Source organism: Martes martes (genome assembly GCF_963455335.1).
Source record: "Martes martes genome assembly, chromosome: 4".
NCBI lineage: Eukaryota > Metazoa > Chordata > Mammalia > Carnivora > Mustelidae > Martes > Martes martes.
Window position 1 is genome coordinate 189,496,803 of NC_137891.1, and position 24,157 is coordinate 189,520,959.

The 24,157-nt window shown below is 63.4% G+C and overlaps 1 protein-coding gene across 3 annotated transcripts in view; it reads right to left on the bottom strand.

Moving 5' to 3' along the window:
- The window catches only part of PRDM16 (PR/SET domain 16), a gene marked incomplete at both ends in the record, with an annotated part of 299,365 nt that overhangs the window by 178,865 nt on the left and 96,343 nt on the right, over nt 1-24,157 (bottom strand). For all 3 annotated transcript variants that reach the window (XM_080802202.1, XM_080802203.1, XM_080802201.1), the window contains one exon: nt 20,392-20,741. In XM_080802202.1, the coding sequence (XP_080658328.1) occupies nt 20,392-20,741 (350 nt within the window). The remainder of the gene's footprint in view (nt 1-20,391; nt 20,742-24,157) is intronic.

The following is a 24,157-nucleotide window of genomic DNA, read 5'->3' on the forward strand; positions in this document are numbered from 1 at the left end:
GGCAGGGAGGCCTCGTGGAGCGTACCCCGTGGCCTTGCCTGTCGTTGGTTCCAGCCTGGCCCGTGACCTTGTCTGTGGGTGACTCCAGGGGGACGTGGCGTCCTGGAAAGCTTCCTCACCCGGAGGGGGCGGGACCTCCGAGGCGCTGCTCGGCCTCCTGGCGCCTGGAGGACACGGGGCTCTGCCAGGTCATGCCCTGACGGCACAGGCCCTCCTCAGAGGACCGGTGCCCTCCGCCGACCGCGCTTGCGAGGCTGCGCCCCGAGGGAGGGAAAGTCAGACCACCCCACGCAACACGTGTGACTCCCGGCTCCCGGGCCAGTGACAAGCCCGAGGGACAGATGACAATCTTATAATGACAATGGCTGAGCAGGAGCACCTGGGGTCCTGTCATCCTGCCCGGGACCACCCTCCCCCCGACAAAACAGGTGGGGCTATTCCTGTAGGCAAAGTGGGTGGAAACGGTTGTTATCTATGACCCCCACCCCGACCTCCCGTCTTTAGCGTGACAAGATTCGGGAAGGTGAGTCTCCTTCTCCCTCCCCCCATGGAGTGAGCCGTGCTTGTTGGCTCATTTGGGGACCTGGGGTCTGTGTGCTGTGCTACTGGGGACAGAGACTCCTTTCTGGCTAACGAAGGGGCTGCCAGTGCCCAGGATGGGATTTGCAGCCCCTTCGAACACGGAGGCTTTCCAAGGAAGCAGGTGGCCAGCGGAGGAGGGGAGCATCATTCTTCCCCAGGTGACACGCGTCCTGTTGCCGGGACACTCCCTGCACACGGCCCTGATGGGAGGGGGCTTTTAAAATAGCACTTGGGGTGGGGGGCTCCCCAAGAAGTGAATAAGGAGAGTGCCCGGGGACCCCCGACTCAGGAATGAGGAAGAGGATTCCTTACCAGGCGGGAGACTCAAACACTGAGCTCCTCGGATACTGGGCTCAGGGAGAGGACAGATTGCGGGGGGCGGTTGAGGGGAACACAGCCAGCGAATGTTGGGTGGGAGCCAAAGGGACACTGTCTCGCTAATTTTAATTTGTGCTGCGCCCATATATCGTGGCCAGTAAGGCAGCAGCGAGGTGGGGAAGTGGGAGACAGGCTGGGACGGACGCTGCCACCTTTAAGACCCCGGAAGCACAGGGATCTCCAGCTGGGACCTCCGTGAGGCCCGAGCCCCGGGGGCGGACACAGGGATGAGCCTCAGGCCGCCTCTGGTGCCCCCAGGCAGGCGGGGATGCCCCGAGTGCCCACGGGGCCCCCGCCTCGGGCCGCCCTGCGCCCCCTCCCCCGGCCGGCCCAGGGGGCACCGAGATCACCTGAAAGGCAGCCCTGAGGGTGACCTGAGCCCCGAGCCCCTGGCGGGGACAAATGAGGAGCTTAACTAGTGCAGGACCACATAAAAGGGGAAGGGAAAAAGGAGGAACAAAGCTTCCGCCAATTTGCTCTTTTGGGCATTGTGGAAACTGGCCCCTTTCCCACCAAATCGCGCCCCCATTGAATGAGGCCGGGCGCTGCGCAGGCCCGCGCGGCTCTGACGGGTTTTCACGGGAGGGTGAATGGAGAGCAAATTAGCGGGGCCCTCGGGAGGCTTGTTACTGTCACTCCCCAACTGACGTCCAAAGGCCACGTGAGGATTAATCAATGTAAAGAGCGCGGCCATTATCAGAGCAAGGTAGGAAACCATTCATTGTCGTCCCTTTCATGTCCGTCCTGCTGCCCACTGCCGTGAGGCTCTCCCGGCGACAGAGCGCCGTGCGCACACGCGGGCCCCAGCGCCAGGCGTGCACGCGCACACACGCACGCGCTCCCCTGGGCCGCGCGCCCCAGACGAGACCCGTTTTGCTTCCTGCACGTCTGCTCCTCTCTGGGACCCGCCCTTGGAGGCCGTGGGCGGCGGAGCGGGCCGAGGCCGGTGGCCTCACGGGGAGCCCCGAGACCGCGCGCAGAGTCCCGCAGCCGCGGAGCGGGAGGAGGCGGCCCCGCTTGCCACGAGTACACGCGCAGCGGGGTTCAAGAACGCGCCGCCCCGGCCGTGCGCAGCAGGCAGCCAGCTGTCTTCAAGTGCGACCCCTTCACGTAGACTACGGGTTCCGCTCTGGAGAGGACGTCCCGGAAAGCGCTCCACGGGCCTGGGCCTGCGGCCTGAGCCGTGGGACCTGGAGCCGGAGCGGGAGGCTCACGGGTGCTGCCCAGAGTCCCCTCCGATGCTGTGACCGCGAGCCCGCCTGGGGCCATCCAGAGGCTGCGGGACGCATCGGTCTTCCCACTTCCGTCGCTGGAAGAACAGGCCTCGCCACGACAGCTCGGCCCTGCGTGGGCCGCACGGAGGGTGCCGCCCGGAAGCCAGCGCAGCCCTTGGCGAGGGCCGGACGCCCCACGATCTCACTCACGATGGTGAAGTGTCACTGTGGGAACGTAGCCAGCCTCTAGGAAACTCTTTTCCCACAGAGATTTTGAGCGCAGGCCATCTCTCCAGTGTATTCGTACTTGAGACCTTGTACCTGGGCCATTTCTCAAAACAAGACAGTTACTGGTTTTCTGCAGTTGAGACATGGCCCACGGGGTCACATGTCTTCTTACAAATGTCTCTAGAAGGTACCGCGGGGCCTTCCGCGTTGAGAGGATCCTGTGAACGGACGTACCTGAGATGAGACGGGAGTGGGCCTTCCGGAAAGAATCCTTCAACCGTGGGGCCAGAGTGCGGCCGTTCACGGAATGTTCCAGAATGTCAGCCTCGGCAGGTGCCCTCGTTCTGCCTGCTTGGAAAGTTCTGGAGACAGTCGTTGGCAGCAGCACCAGGAGGCTGCAAGACTCGGCCCAGAACTCAGGGAGGCCCCTGGGCGGTGACGCTCTGCTGCTGGGGCTCAGGCACCCGTCGCCGGGACAACACCCCAGAGCGGGGCCACGGCTGTACTAAGTGTCTCCGAAGACCCCCACCTGGGGTTCCACGACATCCCACTCAGGTGCCTCCCCACGTGCACCCGCATTCCTTCCCCCCAGAGAGGGCAGGAGGCGAGCGGGGGCCCCCCAGCTCGGGCCGCCCTAAGGGGAGCACGTGCGCGCCGGTGACCTTCACACACCTTGGCAGGAAACAGGGGCCCGGTGGCTCCAGTGGGTCTGAGGTCACGACAGGGCGGGCGCAGAGGTCGGGACGGCCCTCTCGGGACCAGGGCACCTGCAGAGCGGGTATCCTCTGCTCCCTAACTCGGGACATTTTCTGGACTCCCCTGGATTTCAAGTGTGACCGTGTTTGGGAAGTTCCGGTCTGAGATTGATTTCATGTCCTTATCTTGTGGCCGTCCTGCTCAGGCATGAAACTTCAGGGGATCAATAATGAATTTTTCTTCTCACTGGAACGAGAATTTTCCCATATTTCTGACAAAGACATTCAAAGGCTGCCTGGTGTCGGCCTACCCCACTCGCAAGCACGGCACAGAGGGTTCCCTGCCGAGTTCATCGAGAACTGCCAAGACGGCCTCGTCGGCGTGAGCTCCCGGACAGGCCCATCCACGGCCATGGCCCACCCACCCCCGCAACCCGGGCAGACGGCGGCTGGAGAACATTTCCACGCCAGCCGTGGAGAGGACGACCTTCGCGTTAAGCAGCAGACGAGTACCAGGAACCAGGACGTCAAGTGGACAGTGTCCCAGATTTCCCCTCTGCTCACTGAGACTTGCCGCCTCGGTGCGGGGGCCGGCGGGGAGCCACAGCGGGGTTGGCTGACCCAGGCCTGTCGTGCCCAGTGCGACCTAGCCCTCTGCCCCGCTGGCCTTGTCGCACCCCCTGGCTCATCGCGAGGGCCTGCCAGCTGCTGCCATCCAGAGGGCGGGTGGCGGGCTCGTCCCTGCTCAGGGCTGGACAGGACTGTCCGTCTGCTCTCTCCTGGTCTCCCTGGGTCTCGTACACAACTGCAAGGCAACTTCAGGCACGAGGAGGAAGAACCCACCTTCTCTAGGCCTGGGGGAGCCCAACTCAGGGACTAGGTCACATCCTCTGAAAAGGAGCGAGCGGTGCCCGGGCCGGAGGCCGTGTGGAGAGACGGGCGGCCTGGTGCCAAGCTCAGCGGTAGCAAGCGGCACGGGCGTCAGAGCAGCCAAGAGCCGGGCACAGGACACAGTCAGGAGAGAACCGGGCTCTGCCGACCCCTCGGCGCGCGGTGCCTGCGGGTTCCCTGGGGGTTCCCTGTTCTGGTGGACGGCAAAGGCGCCTGCAGAACGGAGCAGAAGCTGCTCCAAGGGAGGAAGCTGGAAAAGGCCGGGATGGACGCCTCCTAGCCTCCCTGGGTGTTGGCCGAGGGCGGGTCTGCTGCCCAGAGGACATCTGGAATGTCTGGAGAGTTTGGTCGTCGGGACTTTGCGGGGCGGCTGCCGGCACACGGGGTGCTCAGCGCCGGAGCCGAGATGCCCGGGCCTGTGAGCCGGCAGAGGCAGTGGGAGAAACCGGTTTTGAACGGAGTGTGAGACGCCACTGTGCGGGTCACCCCACCTGCCTTCCTGTCATCCCCCTGGAGCCACCCTGGGCTCCCCTCACGGGCCTGGCGGGTTCGCAGGCTACACATGGACCCGCGGTCTGAACGTAGAACACGCTGGGCCGTCCCCACCGTTCCCACGGCCAGGGAGCCCAGGACCACTTCACAGGCAGGTGCACGGAGGCCCCACGGGGAGGGCCACCACCGTGACAGGCTGCAGAGCTGAGATTCAAATCTGGGCGGTCGCGGCGGGTCTTGGGGCCCCAAAACCAGCGAAGGGACTTCAGCTGCTACCACCCACAAGCACGACTTCAAAATATCCCTTAAAGCAAAGCCCTGTCCTGCACCAGCGGCTCCGCGTCCCAGACGCACCTGACAGCTTTGAAACCGACGTGCTGGTCTCCCCAGGAAGCTGGACCTCACGCTTCTTCGCCACGCTCGGAGAGGCTCTGAGGTCGTAAAGTCTGCTGTTAGGAAGGGACCCGGTCAACCCCACGGCCGGGGAGCCCGCAGTCTGGGGCGCCGCGAGACGTGGGATTAAATGACCTTGTGAATTTCTCTCCAAATCATAGAAAAGGGAGAAACAGTGCTAAGCTAGAACTCTTCCTTGGGTGTTTGTTTGGAGACAGAGGATGCCCCGAAGGCATGCTGCCCCCCTGGGGACATGTCCGCCTGCCTGGGAGCCCCCCGACCCAGGACCGTCCTCCAAGGTCTGGCTCCGGTCTCTGGCAGGGTCCTTCCCTCTGCCGCCTTCTTCCTCCTCCCCGTGGCCAGGGTGTGTGTGAGAGACCGGTGTGTGTCTCAGACTCCCTCACGGGCGGTGGTCCCCAGAGACCTTCGCCAACGCGTGCCCCTCTGACCGGCCCAGGACCTCGCCCCTGACGCCCATCACTTCAGTTCCCTGTGAGTGACTTCTTCACTGCTGCTCAGGACAGAGATGTGGTCTGCAGAAAGAGGAAAACGTACACCTGCCATTTCAAAAAACATTCGCCCCCTCCAAGGGCTCCCGAAGCTCCCACCATCTGCCACGTCATCCCAGGAGACCCCCAGGTGCTCGAAAGGGACTCCTTGCTGCAAATCAATGTGTATTTGCTCAACCCCAAAGACTCGGACCCATGCCCCCCCCAGCCTGGGGCACACACAGCACTCCTCTCCCTCCAACACCTGAATAAACCTCTCCGGGAAAATCAGACACCATCGAAGACCCCGGGAGCTGGGCCGTCCCACAGTGCCGAGGAGTTCACGAAGGGCTCTGAGTTCGGACGGTGACTCTCAGCTCCCGGACATCTCGCCAGGACCCAGGACTTGCCACCATGCAGGCTGTGCTCCTGCCTGGGCCCTGGCCTGTGTGGGCGAGGGGGGCATGAAGCCCGGGCATGGGCAGAGCCAGGCTCCCCCGCGACACCCAGAAGCGGAGCCACAGCGCCGGTAAAGCCCTGGGAGGTTTGACACCAGACCCCCAGACATGCTCATAACTGTCCTACGGAGTCACCGGCAAGAGAGGGAAGACCAGGCCCAGGTCTCCGTGGTCAGCGGGCCCGAGAAGTTTGGCCGCCCCAAACCAGCTCTGTGGCCCTGGACAAGGGCCTTGCTAAGCAAACCAGGACAAGGGTGCCCCTTGGGGCCACTGGCAAAGGGGAACGGCGTGCGGAGGTCGACGGTCCACGGCTCTCATGAATCACAAGGAAACCACTGGTCAGGGCGAGCGGGACCCGCTGGGGTTGGGGAGGTCATGGCCGCTCTGTGCCAAATTCTAGAGTGGGGACTCGATCCCGTGACATCCAGATTCGCGTGAGACAGCGGCAGGGGGTGCAGACGTGCCCGCGGTTCGGGCTGGCACACGTTGCACGTGGTCGGGGCACAGGTGAGCTAAGAGGCGCCGGCCCCCGCCGTGGGGGCTTCCAGCAGCAAATCAGTGTCCGGAGGGCGCGCCCGCACCCCCGAGCCCCAGGCCAGCCTCGTGGCCAGACTCGTGCTTAATCCTTACTTTCTTTAAAAACGGATTAGGAAAATCTCATGTGGAAAATTAATTAATGTGCGAATTCAACAAATATTTACAGAGCAGAGCATTTTGTCAGGAATTCTGCGTGCGCGGGGCCTGCATGCCCCCTGCCCCCACTCTGCCCGTGCGTTTGGGGACGACTTCCCGAAGCATCCGTCTCTGAGTCAACTCGAGAGACGTAAACCCGCCACATGAGCGCGTAGTGAATCTGATTGCCGGGTGTGGACGGAGGGGGGGATGGGTCTGTGTCCTCGGCCGGCGATCTCCGCGGACGCCGCCACCCGGCCCATGGCCTCCAGGGACATGTGCGGGAGAGGAGGCGAGGAGGGAGCTCGTCGGAAGGTCCCCGATGGGGCCTGCGATTGTGTCCACTGTCACGCCTCCTGGGCGCTGGGGATTACTCTCAATGCCCCTTTCCCGCCCTCAGCCTGTCACTGGCTGTAGGTAAGTATATCCTCCAGGAGCGGCCCCTGCCCCCAGCCAGACAAAAGTGAGCTCGCCGCCCCTTTCCCCAAGAAAAGAAGCCGGAGCCTTTTCATGGGCAGTGAATGGGGCCCCTCATTTAGGCCGCATTATACCGGGGCCTTCATTTCCCCTTTCCTGCTTTGCCTCATTCAGGGGGGCTCTGACTTCAACTAATTCGATAACAATCCCGCCGGGCCTTCCCAGCCCCCGGCTCGGGAGGACATTGTCCGTGTGCGCGGCCTTCCCCCCGCGCCAGTCCCGCTCTCCAATTAGCCAACCGCTGGGCCTCTGTCCGTCTCCACGGCTTTCCTGCCACCCGCCCACTTTTAACCATTTCTCATTGAACGGGACTCCTGAGGGCCTTCGGGGCCGCGCGCCCCCGGTGCCAGGGTCAGCGGACCTGGGGTCGGGCAGAGCGAAGACACGCGCCCGCACGGCCTCTCGGAGGCGGGTGTGCACCCCTCCCGGGGCCTGCGCGGCCTTCGCGGGAGACCTGAACCACGACACAAACAGCCTTGCCGTGGCCCCCAGCCTCGCCCGGCGCTGGTTCTGGAGCAGCGGAGAGAGTCCTCGGGATGGGCGGTGCCGGGGGGTCCAGGTGACCTCGCCGGCTGGCTCTGGGGGGTCTGTCCCCCCACGGTCGGTTTCCAGGGTGGGGTCCCGCAGGGCTCTCGTCCGGACGAGCACGTCCCTCTCGGGTGCTGACGTCCGCCTCTTTGCCCCGATAATCAGCTTCTCCTGCTTGAGGAAGACGTTCCCAGAGCCTGCAGGGGGCACTGCTGGCCGGTCGGGGCACGAGCGTGCGGACCCGGGTGGGGGTGTGTCCCCGCCGCTACCCCCACGGGGAAAATGTGGGGATTGGCTAAAAACGTGAACCCTAAAAAAGCACGTTACTGTCCTGATCTGTGCTGATTCCCCAAACCCGTCCTGGGTCTCTGGGCACTACGCTCTGCGATGGCCCGTCAGGCACTGTCCCCCCCCACCCCGGCCGGGGGCCCCAGGCATGGCGTTTATGTGTGGGGCCCCCAGCACCACCTCCCGTGCTACCTGTGCTACCTGGAAACGACCCGGCCCTGGTGTTTAATCTCCTAGGGGTCTGTATGGGGTGAATTCTGTCCCCCCAAATTCGCATGTCCAAATCCTAACCCCAGGACCTCAGAACACGGCCTGATGTGGAAATAGGGTCATTGCAGAAGTAACGAGTGGAGACGAGGTCACACGGGGGTGGGGTGTGTCTGAGTCCAACATGACCGCTGCCCCCAGAGAAGGGACACCGTGCACACCCCAACGGCACGCACAGATGAAGCCGGAGATCGTGCGATGGTGGCTCTACACACCAAGAGGTTCTAGGCAGCCACCATGTTCTGGGGGGCGTGGGGCAGGTCCCACAGAGAAGGGCCCAGGGACAGTGCAGACCCCTCACTGGGGGCGGCAGCCACCCTCCTCGCTATCCACTGTGCCATGTTCCAGAACCTTCCGTCACAGGCTCCTTTCCCCTCAGGTGTTCCGTTCACCAAGACCGTTGGGGCAGCAAGGTCATTTTCACTGACTCAGTCCGGCGCCGGGCTGGGGAACTTGGAACCGTCTGGGGGTCCACGGCAGGTGTCCTTCTACACAAAGGCCAGGAGAAATGCAGGAAAGGGCCAGGCGCTCGGCTCCAGGGAGGCCGGGAGGAGGCCTCGGGGTCAGTTGGCTCATCTGGGACAGGATGCCCGCGCGGAGAGAGACCGCAGCCCCGAGCTCGGGGGTACACCGCCCGCGTGGCCTCCGTCCGTCGGAGAAAACTCTCGCCAGATCTTCTGTCCCCGCCTTGCCTCCAAAAGGTCAGCCCATTCAGGCGACAGGCCGCGGATGGGAGATGCTTTCGGGGTGACTGGTGTCCATCCTTCTGCTTCCCACGCGGGGAAACTAAGCCCAGTGGGGGACGGCTCGGGTCTCGGCACCAACCAGAGTCCGAGCCACTTGCCTCTGTCTCCCATACCGTCTTGGAAAACCCCACAAACTCTCTGATGCTGTTGAGGGACAAAGTCTTGAAATGGCCGTTGGTCCCTCGCCTGCGGGGCAGGGTGACAGCCACAGGGAAGCGCTGTCCTCCCCGACCTCAGCCCCGGAGGGCACACAGCACGGCTGGACATGTGGTGTCTGCGTTTATGAACAGGGGCCGGCTGAGCAAGGAGCCTGGAGGGCCTGGGGGTGCCCGTGAGAAGCGAGGACGACAGAGCTGCCGCCTTGGGCTGGGGAGCCAGAGCCCCGTGCCACGGAGGCCCGGGGCCTGACGGGCCTGCTGCTTCCGGGACCCCAGTCCTTAGTGTATTTTCAGTCCCAAGTAGGAATAAACAAGGACAAGTCAATCCTAGACAGACAGACAGGGAGTCCAGACAGAGAGACAGACCCTAAGGGGCTGGGAGTTCTGGATTCCTCTCTCAGGCTGTGCACGGCCTGGTGTTGGGAGCGCCTCGCTCCTCCAACTGGGCGCTGGCTCTGAGCTTCAGCTCGTGGCCTGGCTGGAGGGCTGTTGGAGGGATGCACGCTTGGCTGACGCGAGGGGCCTGGGGCCTGCGACGGGGCTGGGGGGATAAGAGCAGAGACCACCGCCCTCGGGGCCCGCAAGGCACCCGGAGCCTCTGCGCCCAATGGTCAGCCAGCCCACATCCCCACAGTTGGCGTGGATGCCCTGGTCTTGAGCGGTGGAGTGCGGACCTCGTCAGGGACTGTCCCATGGGTCGCATGACTCCTGGGAGGGCAGGAGATGCCCAGAGGGCCACGGACAGGCTGGTGCCTAGGTCGGCAGAGGGTGGTCTTCACAGACCGGAGATGCCCCTCTTGGCTGCCCAGTGGCACGTCATTGTCCCTGGATGGTCTTCTGGGTCGGCTCGGTGACAGCCCCCCCACCCCACAACAATGCTGACCGCACAGACAAGGGAAATCGTGTCTCCTTCCACGTGGCAGCTCCAATGATGATGATAATGGAGCTGGGCGGCGTTATCAAAATGCAGAACACATCCCTCTTCCCCCTCCTCCAGCCCACGTGAGGGCACAAAGCCCCCGGGCTCCCGTCCACAGAGGGACATCAGTCACGGAGGGTGGCTGGCTTCCCAGGGGTCCTCACCCAGGCTAGGATGTGACCCTGGAATGTCTAGTAGTCCCGACCCCACCCTTCTCTCCCTGACGCTGCTGTCTCTCCCTGTGCAAGTCTCCGGGTGCGGGGCTTGAGGTCGGTGCCACGCACGGTGCCGGCCCCTCCGGGGAGGATGTTCAGAGAAACGGAGGCTCAGCGGCATGTCCTGCAGGATTTCCCACCCGGAGCCCTTGACCAGGCTGGCAGGGCCAACGCACAGGCCTAACCTCCCCTGCATGTTTAGGAGCCCCAAGCTCCTGCTTCAGTTCCGGGGTCTTGTACTGTCCTTGAGTCTAAAGGGCCACATCCACAGCCACGTCCCACCACAGGCTAGACCTCAGTGCCGTACAGTGACCGAGGCTCCCCTTCCCTGAAGCCAGCCCTCGCCGGGGACGTCGGTTGTGCGGCTACGCAACAGAGGGTCCCTGGGAGCCTGGGCCATCGCCACCGCGAGCTCTCCCTGCCGGAAGGAAGAAGACAGAGGCCCCTCGTCAGCTTGGCGGGCAGTCTGACGTCACTACCTACTGTGGGAGCCCCAGAGACGGAGGCCGGAGACTTCCAGTTTCCCTGGGGACAGAGAAAGAGGCGGACAGACGGTGGGGCTGCAGCCCTGAGCCCACCGGGGGGCCCGAGTTACCTCGGAAAGCTCAGATTGGAGAAAGGGTCATCCAGGGCTCCCCAGGACTGTATGGGGGGGCAGCCTGGGTGGCAGTCGGGATCCCCAAGGGTGTGACCTCTGGCCTCTCCCCGGTGTGAGCTGGGCATGCCACTCCCCAGAGCTCTGGGCCTCGGCCCTCTCATGGGACCGAAACGCCCAGCCGGGCCGGGGAGCCCCCCGGGGTTCTTCACACACACGAGGCTTCTTACAAGCTCACCTGGTGGGGTGCTCTTGTGGGAACCAAGTAGCAGGGGCCGGAGCAGCTGGAACCTTCTAGAAAGGGGAAGCACACAGCTCAAAGCGATGGCAGCGCGCGCGCGTGCGTCTGGCCCAGCAGGAGGGAGGACGGAGCAGTTGCCATCCTCCTGGACCCGGGGCTAATCCTGGGGGTGTCAGGGCCTGGAAGCCGTCATGCCCTTACTGCTGCTTGCGGTCTGGATCCCCTTTGGCCCAGAAGGTGGTCAGGGGAGACGGCTGAGCCACCCGCAGGCCCTGCCCTCTTCTGCAAACACCTGGCCGCGTCTCCCAGGCCAGTCCCGGCGCTTCCCACAGCCGTTTCCTGCTTTGGCCCGGACCCGAAGGTGCCCTCGGAAGATGAGGACCCGCCAGGCATCCTACTCCCCGTCCCCTTCCTGGCAGCCGCCTCCGGGGCCTCCGCTGAGGGCCTGGCTGAAAGGCAGCTGATGAATTAGTCTAGAGGGAAACGAGGCCGCTCCTACTTGTAAAAGGTCACGGCGACTTTGTTCTGGGTGAGGGTTTATCTCGGCTGCCGCAGGGACAGACAATGCCGCGGGGCTAAACGGCAGAAATCTTAGCTCCTCGTGAAATGACGGCGCTGATAAGCCTGGGGGCCTTAGAACGATCTAAATGGGCAAGGAGTGATGTGGTATCTGGAACACGACCGAGCAGAGATGGGGTGTGCAATTAAACTGGGCATCAGCCCAGACGGGGGACGCGCCGCCTGCGAGCCAGACCCAGGCGGCTCCTGAGGAGGGAGGACACGCGGGCCGGACCGCGAAGGCGCCCGGGCGTGGCCGCTGGAGCACTTCCCTGGGAAATGGTGACACGTGTGACGGCTGTCGGGGTCCTGGCGTCCCGGAGGACACCACCAGACACCCTACTCTCCACATCTTTCTTTTGGAGGAGGAGACGCCCCCTGAAACACCGGTGTGAATCCCTTTTAGGCTGTTTTATTCACCGCATTCTGCAGGGTGTGAAAGGCCCAGCGGGCACCACGTGCAGCTCGGCCTCCGCGGCTGGCAGATCTGACCCCCACCCCCACCAGGCCTGCGCCCACACTGACCGCCCCCCCGCAGAGAGGCCGTCCGGGGCTGACCGGACCCTTGACCGGGCAAACCCAGCCGTGTCGTCATGCGCGGCACCCAGCGGGACGGTCGGAGCCCACGCCGCCCTGTGCCAGCCTGAGCGGAGCAGAACGGGCGCCTACAGGGTCCCTGGGTGGTGTGAGCCTCTGTGCTGCCCTCAGTTTGGGCTGAGGCCGAGGTGGCCAGTGACGTGCTGAGAACACATTCCTAACCCAGGGGTGACCGGTCACAGAAATTCTCAACTGGAGAGAAGCTCTGATAAGCAGAGGCCAGGCCTGGCTGGGAGGTTCACGCCCTGGTCCCATGACCCAGGGAGACCTTTTATGGCCTGCGGCGCCTGGGACTCTCATCCGATCCAGTGGGAGGGAGGCCCCCCGAGGGGCTGGGCCTCGGATGGCCAAGGCCATGCTGGGGTTTCCCAGGGAGCCCCCCGGCCGGCGGCTGTGCACACTGCTCCCTGGGGGGCCTGCTGCTGGGGACTGTCTACTGCGTACATGTCACTGCTGTAGGTGGCTTCCCGGCAGGTGCATCCCCACCACGGCCTCCTGCCCAGGAGTCAGCCCACAGGGGACCACCAGCACCACCTGCAGGCCTGAGTTCTGCCGTTGTGGGGGAGGCAGACGAAGGAGCTCAACCTCGCTGTACACCCCCCCTTGGATGGGGGAGCCATGGCCAGGCCGCCACCCACTGGGCATGGAGTGTCCACGTGGGCCAGGGGCACAGGGAGGGCTCGGCTGAGTCCCCGCTCCTGGCAGGAGCTGGCTACGTGATCTGCGGGGGCACTCGGCAGGGTCCTGAGTCGGATCGCTGACTCCTGTGCCCCCCTACTGTGTGACCCTGCGCGACCCGCCCCGCAAGGGCTTTGGGCTCCTGTCCATACCATGAGAGCAAGCACAGTGTTGCCCCCCGTGCTTTCCACGGGAGGCCAGCCACGGGAGGGGTCACGGCCACAGGAGGGGCTCACATACAGGGGTGAGAGCCCCCGGGAGCCCCTTGCTCATGCTGGTGATGCCGGGCTGGCCAGGTTCCCCTCTGTCTGTCCCCTGCCCCCTTGGTTACCCCACCCCCGCTCGGCCTACTGGGCCCTGACAAGCTCCGTGATTCAGAAAGCTTCTGTGCCCCGCTGGCCTCACACCCGCAGGAAAATGTCTGTCTAGGGTCCCGGGGTGAGGAGAGGGAGGCACCTGGAGGCAGGGGCAGGAAATTCAAGGTAAGCCCCCCTTTCCCCAGGACTCCCCCGAGTGTCTGGGCTCCCAGGGTTAGTTAGGGGGCACGCTCCTAGGGACCCCCACCAGAACGCTAGCAGATTCGCCCCAAATCTGCATTTTGAAAGTGCCCTGGAGGCTGTTCAGCCCAACGCCTTGGGACCCAAGCCCGAGGTGAGCAGGCGAAGCTTGTGCCCCTCTCTGGCCTCTTCCAAATGAGACCTGGTGTGCAAAGAGCGATCCAGACTGTGCCCCAGAGGCCGACCGGCTGGGCAGGCCCTGCCTCGCGGCTCCGGCCCGGACATGCCTCAGCCCCAGCTGGGCCCCGGGCGCTCGGGGGCCGCGGCCGAATCCTGACCCCAAGGTTCCCTCTGGGCTCTGGAGGATGCCCCGTCGTCAGCAGCAGGGCCCCTGGGGGTGCCGGCTAACACCGCGCCAGGCCCCCTGCCGCCCACGGAGCTGGGACATGGGATCCCTTTACGAACGGCAGAATGAGGACGGATGTGTGGACCGCGTGGAGCACACAGTGGGCGCCCAGTGACCGTGGGCCGCCCCCTGCGCTGTAAGCCTAGGCCGCACGGTCAGCCTGCCCAGGCCTCACCAGTCCTGCCCAACACAGAGGCGCCAGGGGCCTTTGTCCCTTCCCTCCACGTACCATCCCCTGTTTTCCTGGAGGAGAGACAGACAGACAGGAGGGAGGCGACAGCGCTCAGCTCCCCGGTCGTGGCCTTCGGGGCTGAGCCAGGGCCCCCTGGGAACGGGCTGCCGAGCAGAGCAGAGGGGAAGCCAGCCTGCCGTCCGCACCGTCCCCCGCCCGCTTCCTTCCGACAGCCCGGCAGGCTTTTCCACGGCGCTGCCTCCCAAGCAGGCCTGTCCAGAGCAGGGATGGGGCTGGTCGTCGCTGTGTGTGTGAGCGAGGGATGCACATGGTAAAATACCATTTAAGAAGTTGGTATTCGGGACGTCTCTCAAATATGAAAAGAAAATATTTATTTCCTTTTTCGCTTGTGAATCAGAATGCTCTATTTAAAGAAAGTACCCTCTGCTGGGCTTTGCGGCTGAGTTATTACCCCTTAAGGAAGTAAAGGAGAACACTATCGGGGAGGTATTCTTAGTCATTCTCTCCCCTTTTTTCTGAAATTCCTTCTATACCCGCGCCTCGGAGCTGGGCCTAAGATAGTGCAGGATCCCATGGCATTCTTGGGCTGGAAACGTCTGGACCCGATGTTACGGTGCTCGGGTGACGGCATGGGGTGTGGGCTGAGCGGCTCCCAGAGAGCGGGGAGTCCGCGAGTGGGGTACTGGGCGCGCACACCAAGGCCAGGCCCTGTTCCCACGGGGCGTGGCCCCTCGGATCCAGACACCCATTGGCCCGGGGACATGGCCCGAACGCATGGCTGTCTGGGTGCTGTTTCCAAGGGGTGCGAGCATCGACGGAGCCGCAGGCTTACGACTTCCAGGGCGTACGGTGTGTCTCCTAAGCACATTCAGAAAGTCATCAGGGAGAAAATCACCCTGCATGTAACGCTGCCCAAAATAAAACTCCAGGCCGCCCAGACGGAGAGTAGAAAGCGGCAGGGGTGAGTCAGTGCCAGACAGAGGACGGCACAGCAGGGAGGCTCTGAGACTCCTGGGACGGGGGGTGGGGTGCTGTGCCCAACGGTCCCCAGTGTGCCGAGAGAAAGGACGGCCAAGACTCGGGGCCGAGAATACCACGATCGAATACTTACCCCGTGAGCTGTCGGAGCAGCAGGAAGCCGCAGAGCAGAGCCCACACGGTGTGGGCGGCCGCCCCCCTCCCAGTGCCCAGGCGGCCATGGCTCTTACCCCACGGCCGGGATGACAAGAGAAACACACAGCGGGATGGTCTGCCGGCCCTCCCGGCACAGCGCGCGTCTGCGTCCGCTCCATCATGAGAGCTGCTCAGAGGAGGTTCAGGCGGGGTCCCTGCACGGGGGCCCTGTGGGCCGCAGGGAGCGTGGATGCCTCCCCTGGGGGGTGGGGGGTGGCCCCGAAGGAGAGCCCATCTCGGGAGCAGCAGCAGGCAGCATCTGCTCAGTACCTACATGCCCTCAACGACCCATGGTCAGTGTCACCTCCCACACCTCTCTGAACCCCCACAGACTGAGCACACTGGGCAATGGGGTGGCGGTTTCTGGAGACCCTCTGCCTGCCAGAGCCGCCAACTCCAGGCAGGGTGGACAGCGTACCTCCTGCCCTCGGAGGCCGGAAGCCCAGTCTAGGGTTTTCAGCAAAATCCAAAGGTGTGTGTGCATGTGTGTGTGTGTGGATGTGTGCATATGCACGTGCATGTAAGCACATGTGCTCCCATGTGTGCACATGTGCGTATGTGCATGTGTATCTGTGTGCGTGTGCACACATGCAGGCACTTGTGTGTGTTCATGTGTACACGTGTGTGCACACGTGTGCATGTATGCATCTGCGTGTGCGTGTCTCTGGATGCAGGTGTGTGCATGTGTGCATGTGACATTGAACACGTGTGTGCATTGCGCATGTGTGTGTGAATGTGTATCTGTGTGCATATGTATAGGTGCGTGTCTGTGTGCATGTGTGCATGTGTGTATGTGCGTGTCTCTGTGTGCATATGTGCATGTGTGTCTGTGTACATGCGTGCATATGAAGACGCATATGTGTTCATGCACAGGTGTGTACTCGCCTGTGTACGTGTGTGTGCATGTGCAGGTGTGGGGTGCACATGCACACCCACACGTGACCATGCGGGGGCAGGTCTGGGTTAGTAGCTGGGGGAGCAACGAGGTGAAGGTGTCTGAGGCAAGGGAGTGCCGGAGGAGGAGAAGGGAAAGAGGTTCCCGCAGAGACCCTGGATCTGAGGAGGAAGAGGAGGCCTCGCGGGGGCCGTACGGCTGTAGCCCTGGAGGGTCTGTGTGACGCCCCAGCACACCGGCTGGATGAGTGAGAAGCCAGGGTGCAGAGGTCAGGGACCCCAGGACTCCTGGCCTCCCACCTGGGGGGCCAGGGAAAGCTTCCCGAGTCCTCGGAGAAACTAGTTCTCTGCTCTGGTGTGTATCCCTAGCGCCTTGGAGAGACTCCATCCTGGCGATGTGAGAGGCCGGACGGTTACCACCGGGGACAGCCCGGTGCACCGGGCTTCATGGCCAGCCTGCACTCTGGACCACAGTCAGCCTCCAAACTTCTCATTTTAAGGATGTTCAGTGGCTACCTTGGAAACGAAAGCGTTGCTTTTCTAAAATGCATGTCGGTGGACAAGCGTGGACGGACAGAGAGGCAGCTTCCTCGGAGCCCCGGACCTATCTCCAAGGGTGTGTGTTCTGGACCATAACATACCTTTAAATGTACAGAAGTTTCTCAGCATCCAAGAGTGCAGGGCTGGGGGGTACCTAGCCTGGCGTCTCTGGGTGTCCCACAGCCCGTCGCCCGCGGGGGGCTGGGGGTTCCTGGAGGAGGGGTCTTGGGGCTCTACGATGGAGCAGCAGCGGTCACGGCGGCCTGAGGCCTCGGGGCTGATCCCCCTTGTGACCCCAGACCTTCCCCTACGGCCTGGTCCAGACACAGCGCGTTTGTTGATCGAACAAACGAACGCACACATTATTATTCAGACACGAAAGCCAAGGGATGAGGTCATCTACTTGAGTGAACTCTGCAGATCAATGAAACCCCATGGATTCACGTGAACGTTTTCCAGCAGCCTCTCAAACAGAGGCTGACCATTCACTCAGCAGCCGATACCAGAACGCCCCTTCCAGGCCAGGCCACGCTCTGGGCGCCGGAGAAGTTGCCTCAGCCGGCTCTCCAGGGCAGACGCGCCCTCGAGGAGGAGGCACGCCGAGTGCGGGCACTGTCGGCGCGAAAGGGCTCCTCCCCCCGGGTCCCGCATGATGTTGCCCGCCCGCTGCGGCACGGAGCCCGGTCGGGTGGCGTGACGGAGGAGCCCGCTCTTAATTAGCAAAATAAGCAGCACGATGAAAAATGTCATGATTTACTCAACAAATGATCAAAATCATTGTTTTTTCAGACCCTGAGGCAATCAAATGCAATCACGGGGTGATTTATTCTGGGCAGAGCGAGTGGTGGCTGCGTCAGCCGGCAGGCTGCATCTGGGCAGAGAGGGGCCGGGAGCTCGGGTATCTCCTCTGAGATGGGTCCTGGGGGGCCGTGTGCACACAGCCCGCACTCCCACCTGGCCACAGGACTGGCCAGGTCTGGGGCGCAGGGGACCCGCCTGATGTGGGAGTCACCTCCTGGCGTGCCGCGAAGCCCCGAGGAGAAGGGAGCTTCAGAGTCACAGACTGTCTGACGCACATGTGGGAGGGAGAAGCCGCGTGCGGACGGCGGGAAAGACGCACGATGAGCAAACTACACTACGAAACAAGGAGAGAAAACTGGACCGTTTTCCGGAACGGTCCAGAACAAGAAGTTTGCTCCAGGGTAGAAAGAAAATTGTTCCCATGGTGTCCCCCAGGGACGGTAAGAATAGTCCATTAGACTGATTTTAAACCAGCGTCTGGCTTCTCCCTCCCATGCTGCACCCCCAGACCCAGCCCTCCAGGAGAAGCCGCGCTCCTGAGCTCCTGGCCACGGATGGACCCGCCGCCGTCTGCCCTCGGGGTGCAGACCGTCCGCGGCTCTCCACGGGTCTCCTCTGTCATCTTTGCTAACGTGTCATCACTGTTCTCTCTCAGTAAATGAATACTCTGTCAACTGCCGTGAAATCAAATAGCCCTGATTTATACTTAATTAGCAGTGTGAGTGTGAGCAGTTAGGCATCCGACGCTCGGTGTGTCCCAAGATGGTACGCGCTCCCGCGCTGTCCCCAGGTCCCGCCTCCGACGGCCCTGGGCCCGTCCCCGCGGGTGAGACACTTCAGCACCAAGGTTCTCCACATCCCAGTGCCTCGAGAGCGCACCGTGAGCCCAAGGGGGCGTCTCCACAGGACAGCAGCCCCCGTGTCTGCCGCAGTCAGAGTGTCTCGTTAGCATTCATGACTCGGGGCTCCCCGGAGGCCTCTTTCCTGTCTAGAGTCACAGAAAGACCCGGGACTCCCCTGCCCCAGGCTCAGGCCCTGTTTGCAAAGGCAAGAACAGGGCCTAACTGAAGAGGCAGCTGAGCCACCAGTCCGGCGGGGGAAGGCACGAAACAACGGGAAACCACAGTCACGTGGGGACACGCGGGAGATCCGTCAGGACGCTCCCTTACGAGGGACGACGGTTGGTTTTCCTGCCCCAAAGGCCCAGACTGAGGTCCGGGGGGTCCAGAAGAAACTGTCTGGACCTATTCATTTCAGGCACGAGTGGGTCTGCTCTGAGTTTTCGGGGTGCCCGCCTCCTCCCCTCTCTCCTGCATCTGGGGAGGCGGAGGGTTCCCGAAAATTCCACCATTGGTCCTCGGTCGCCAGGACAACCCACACGGCCGCTGGGACCCCGCGTGACGGAAAGCCACAAAGCCCCAGGCAGATCCCAGAGGCAGGTCGCCGGCGCCCGGCTCGCAAGGAAAGCAAGGTCAGCCGAGACGGCGTCGGGGCGCGCCGGGAGCACTGTTGGAGGGCGTCGGGTTGCGGGCAAATAGTCCTAAGTGCCGGCATGAAAGGCGGCGGCCCGGGCGCGGCCGCGAAACAAAGCCGGCGGCGGCCGGGCGGCAGGAGGAGGCTCCCTCCCGCGGAGACGAAGTGAAGTCAACAGGCACCGGGCGGACCCCAGCGGCAGCGGTACCAGGCCACGCACCGAGCGAGCGGAAGCGATACGGGCCGTTTCTTTAGCAAAAGAGCAAACAGAAACTTGTACCAGAGCAGACAAGGGCCAAGTGGCCTCAAGGTCACCCAGAGCGCTCCCTGCGGGGTTCAGGTGCCCTGTGCCCTCCACAGGCCACCTGCCAGTTAAGCAGGCACGTCTCTCCGACCAACACCCGGAAGCCCTGCCCCCGGCAGCCGGACGGGGAGGACGGACCAGGCCGAGTCTGCAAATGTCTCCTCGTACCCCGAGGGGCGACCCCGGGAACGGCAAAAGAGCCACGCGCCCACAGAGACACGGGATCTCCAACTCCCTCGCTACCTACCACATCCTGCTCCCGGCCCCTGGCTGGTCTGCTCTGAAGGTGAGCCCGACCTTGAGCGGCCCACGCCTGTCTGCCGCCTCCAGACAGCGGGGGATGCACTGGCCTTCACCCCCGGGGCTTGTGGCCATCCTGTCCCTTCACCCATACGGTCAAGCCACTTCTCTTCAAAACCCTGGGCTTTCGGCGGGTGCCCCCTGCCCCCGGCGTCCACACCCCATGTGCCACCATGGGCCACACCTGCTCGCCACACCGGGCCCTCTTCCCTCCATGGACTCTTCGTCCCTTCCTAGGGCCGACCTCCGGCAAGTGCTTTTGGAAGCTGTGAAACCCCCGAGAGGAATGTGGGTTTGTGCCTTTTCCGCCCAGGCAGGGCATCGGCCAGAAACACCACCGAGCACTGGCTGTGCGAGGCCGGCAGAACCGCCCGGGCCGGCGGGGCCTGTGGTCCCCACGACGACCTCCTCGCAAGACCCCCAAACCCTCGAGGGATGCTTCTGGGGCGACGGCACCCCTCATCTAACAGGCCCCCTCTCCTGACCGCACACAGGCTCCAGAACCGTCCCCCAGGCCCGGCTGTCAGGGAGCTCTCAGCCACGGGAGGCCGGCCTGGGCAGCGGGAGACTCGTTCCCCTGCTTCTGGGAAGGGGGGTTCCTCTTAGAGAGCTGGCTGACCGGGGCCCGGGGGGCAGGGGGCCACCGGGCGTGTTCTACGAGAGCCCCCCATCTGCAGGAGCGTTCCCCGGAGTGGAGACTCCGGTTCGGGGACTTTCCATTAATCTGCGCGGTTCTGCAGACGACAGTCTGAGCACCTAAGACCCAGACGGGGAGCACGGGTGTTTTAAGACATGAGCTCATTAAAGACACATTTCCGGGAAGAGAGCAGCCCGAGCCTATGGGGGCTGACGGGCGCCCACGAGGACCGCTGATGTTTGCCGAGTCGCGTCATACAAGCTGCAGGACCAAATAAGCCTGGGAAATGTGACATTCGAGCGCTCTCTCCGAGCGAGCCTCCTGCCTCGGGCAGCCCTGCTCAGCCCGGCTTTATAAATAGACGGACCACAAGATAAATGGCCGTGATCAATCACGCTCACACAGGAATGCTCACCTCCCATCCAAAGTCCGCCTCCTTCCACGTGGCCCGGGGTGCCCCCATGTAAGGGCCAAACCTCGCCCCGATTTCCATCCTCTTCTTGGCCCAGACCCCCAGGCCGGCCCCTGGGATGGAGGACTCTCGGAGCTCAAAGTCTGGCGGGATGGGGATATCCTCGGGGATGTAGACGGGGGCTTCGTACGGTGAGCCCTCCTTGGGGGTGAAGTCCTCGCTGGTGGGGAAGGGGGACGGCGGCCCCATGGGGATGGGGGACACCACGCTGTCCTCCGTCTCGTACTCCGCGCTCTCGCCGGCCAGCAGGTCCGGGTCGGGCTCACGCATGTTATTTACAATGTCGCCGTCACCTGAAGGAGACAAGGCAGCGTCAAGCTCTGCGGCTCGCCCTCCCCCGTGCGTGACCCGCAGGGACCATCTGGGACAGAATGGGGACTGAGGGCGCCGACCGCCACCCCCCACCCAGGAGACATCCCCTTTGCTCCGTGCTCCAGGGACGTGGGGAGCGGGGTTCAGAAACCCCACAGAGTTGTGCTGCTCCGCGAGCCCCACGCAGCCCCCCAGGACCTGTCTGCCCTGTCTGCTTTAGGAATGCGAGGAAGACAGCTGCCCGCGCTCCGTGCGTCCGGGAACAGTGGGGAAGGCCCCTGCAGAGGGCACCCAACCTAGAGCTCGTAGTGAAAACGTCTTTCCAGAACCATTAGGGGTCGGGGACCTGTCTCGGGTTCCTGGAAGGGCTCAGAATTTGGATTAGCATGAAATCTGCTCCAACACCTGGGCAGCTTGGGGCGTCTTGGTGGGGCCAGGGGCCCTGGGGACGGGTTCCTGGGCTCCCGATGACCTAAAGCCAGTGAAGGCAGAGGTCAGCTGGCGTCACAAATGTGGGATGCAGTTCCCTGGGTCTGACGTCTGGGGTCTGTCCTAGGAGACAGTGGGTGCTGAGATGCTGCTACCCGGATGTGCACCAGGCCTGCGGCGCCGAGACCGCGAGCTATGGGCCGAGGAAGGAAAGGGGACAGTGAGGAGTGGCCGGTCAGCCAGGAAAGCAGCTCTGCCCAGAGGAATGGGGAGCAGGGATTCAGATGGCTGAGGGTCTGTAGCAGTATGTCCGGAGTCCCCAAGCACACGATGAGCCCGTGTCCATCCGCAAACAGATAAACGGACATGTCTGTCCACACGGCGAGCGGCAACTCGGCCGTAGAAGGGACAGAGTGCAGACACCCCTCCTCCCTCACTGTGGCATGGAGGCACCTGGAAAACGTGACGTCCCGTGAAGGGCCCCAGCACGGAGGCCCATGCGGCACACTCCGTTCACAGGAAGTGTCCAGAGGGCACGTCCGTGAGACGGACCTCATGCCAGTGGCTGCTGGGGGCTGGGAGGCAGGGGCCCTGGGAGTGACTGAGTATCAGGCACGGGGTCTCCTTTGGGGAAGGAAAAGTTCCAGACGGAGAGGGAGGTGCTGCTCGCACACAGGGGTGAGCCGATGAGCGGTCCGTTCAAAAGCCGAACTTGAATGTCACACGAGCGTGGGTTGTCCTCCACAGAAGTGGGGAGGTCCGCGGAGGGCGCCTGTCGACCAGCCTGGACCTTTCTGCCCAAGTCCCTTGTGTGCTGGCCTGAGACCCTGGGATGGGACCCTGCCCGGAGCCCCTCGCCAACCCCCGCAGCGTGGCTGCAGAACCGAAGTCCCCTGGGCCCGAGCGCGCTCGCGCAGGACAAGTGACTTCAGAGTCCTTACGCCAGCGGCAGACCGATCTGCTAAGAAGTAAGAAAATGTTTTCTTTCAAAAGAAACCAAAGTCTTGGGGAAAAAAAGAAATTCCCAGGGCTAAGACTCGTTTCATGAAGCCGCTTTCACAGCAGCGATGACTACATCTCAAGTGGCCGACGGTTCCTTCTCGCGGACGCACAGGTCCCTCTCAAAAATGCAGGGACAGATGAGCCGCTCCGGCTCCTCTGCCACGAAGGCCCAGCTCGCGCGGTTCGAAAGGGCCCCGCAAACCCTCCCGCCGACTGTGCACAGCGTGGGGGCAACCTGGGGGGTCATTAACATGCCGCCTCACGATCCGGAAGCGGTAAGTGCACGAGGCTCACACCCGGAATCCGGTGGGGAGCCCCCCTTCCCACGCACCTGGCGGGGGGGAGGCCTTCGCCTCCCAGGACAATGGGGTCCGCCGGTGCAGAAAATGGGGAGGGGACCCCTCCTCTGTGTATTCCTCTCGGGGCTCCTCTGGGCTCCTTTTCTCCCCCCCGTTTGAATTTTACTTCCCAAAACTCCTCACCTACTGGAGGAAAACCAAGGCTTTAAGGGCATGTTTAATTTACTGGCCGAGCAAACAGTTTAGGAGAGAAAGGTGGTGTTTCCTGCTGATTAAAGGCAGGCCGTGCACGGCTGGCCTCCCACCCGGCGGGCACGGGGGTTAAGTGATTGCCTGAGCCGCCCGGAGAAGCCAGGTCTCCATTCGCGGCCCCCGCTGCTGGGGGGGTGGGGGTTCTTCCTTCACAGGTGGGGCGAGGAGACCTCATCAGTGTGCGGCAGGCACTGGAGAAAATGAGGTACGGCCCCAGGCCCTGGAGAAAACCCCGAGCTTCTCGGGGCCGCCCGAGCCTTCCGGGCAGACCCGCACACGTCGCCCAGCTCCCCACGGCCCCCGAGCCGCTGCAGAGGTGGGATCGAACGCGCCGAGCTCCAGCCGGGAGCCCCTGTGCCCTGCGCGTGGCGGGCGTGGACGGGAAGTGGACACCAGCTCCCCCAGGCCCGCGGGACCACCGGCACTCTCGCAAGTCGGGGTGCAGAGCCAAGAACGGGAGCTTTTATGACTTTGGGAACAGATGCCGTGCCGTCGCGTTGTTTACGTGTCGGAGAGCTGAAGTGCTTTGTTTGGGTTTCGCGGTAATTTCAGGCTAAGAGTTCATGACTGAGTCCATCTTCCCGAAAATTTCTTTTGGGAGACTTACTAAAAATCATAAAAGCAGGGAGGAGAGGGGAGGCAGCCTGGAGCTGGGGAGCCCACGGAGCCATCCCGAGCCGTGGCCACGGGGCACCTGCTGCAGGTCAGGGTCCCCACCAGGTCACCGAGCTCTTGGGAACATCATGCTGAAACCCCGTCCGGAAGCCGGTCACGGGCCAGACATTCAGTCTCGGGACGTGGGTCAGAGAAGTGAAGAAACCCAGCCGCTCCCTGGGTCTGGACCACACCGGCTGGGAGCCAGCAGGTCCTCCATCCCAACCTGCCCTGGGTCCCACCCCGAACCCTGAGTTTAGGGCTTGGTCTCTTCCAGCCCCACAGTGGGAGCTGTGTCCCCCTCCGGTCCTAATGGTAGTGAAGAACCCCGGATCGGAAGCCCCCCCATCTGAACATCAAAGCAGCAGCGTGGATGTTGGTTTCTGGAGAGAGAGAAGGACGAGAGAGACGGCCCCAGTCAGGACCGTATGGAGCCAGCCAGTCCCTCCCAGGCTGTCCCCTGCCTTGGCGGCAGAAGCAGCACCTGGGGGGGCAGCGATCAGGCATGTGAAGACCATCAGCCCCAGAAGCCGCAGCGCCTCCTGCTCTTACACGGGGCGGGTGGGGCAGGGAGGAGGCTGGAGCCCTGGGCTGGCGGGGGCAGAGGGACTTCCTCCGGGTCTGTGTGTGGTTGGCTCCAGTCCCCCCTGTCCTGTGTCCCCAGGAGAAGGCCTGAAACCTGCGGGTACATCTGGCAGGGGCAGTGCGCCGGGCGGGGGTCGGCGGGGCCGAGGCCTGGTGGGGGAGTGTGGTGTGCGGGC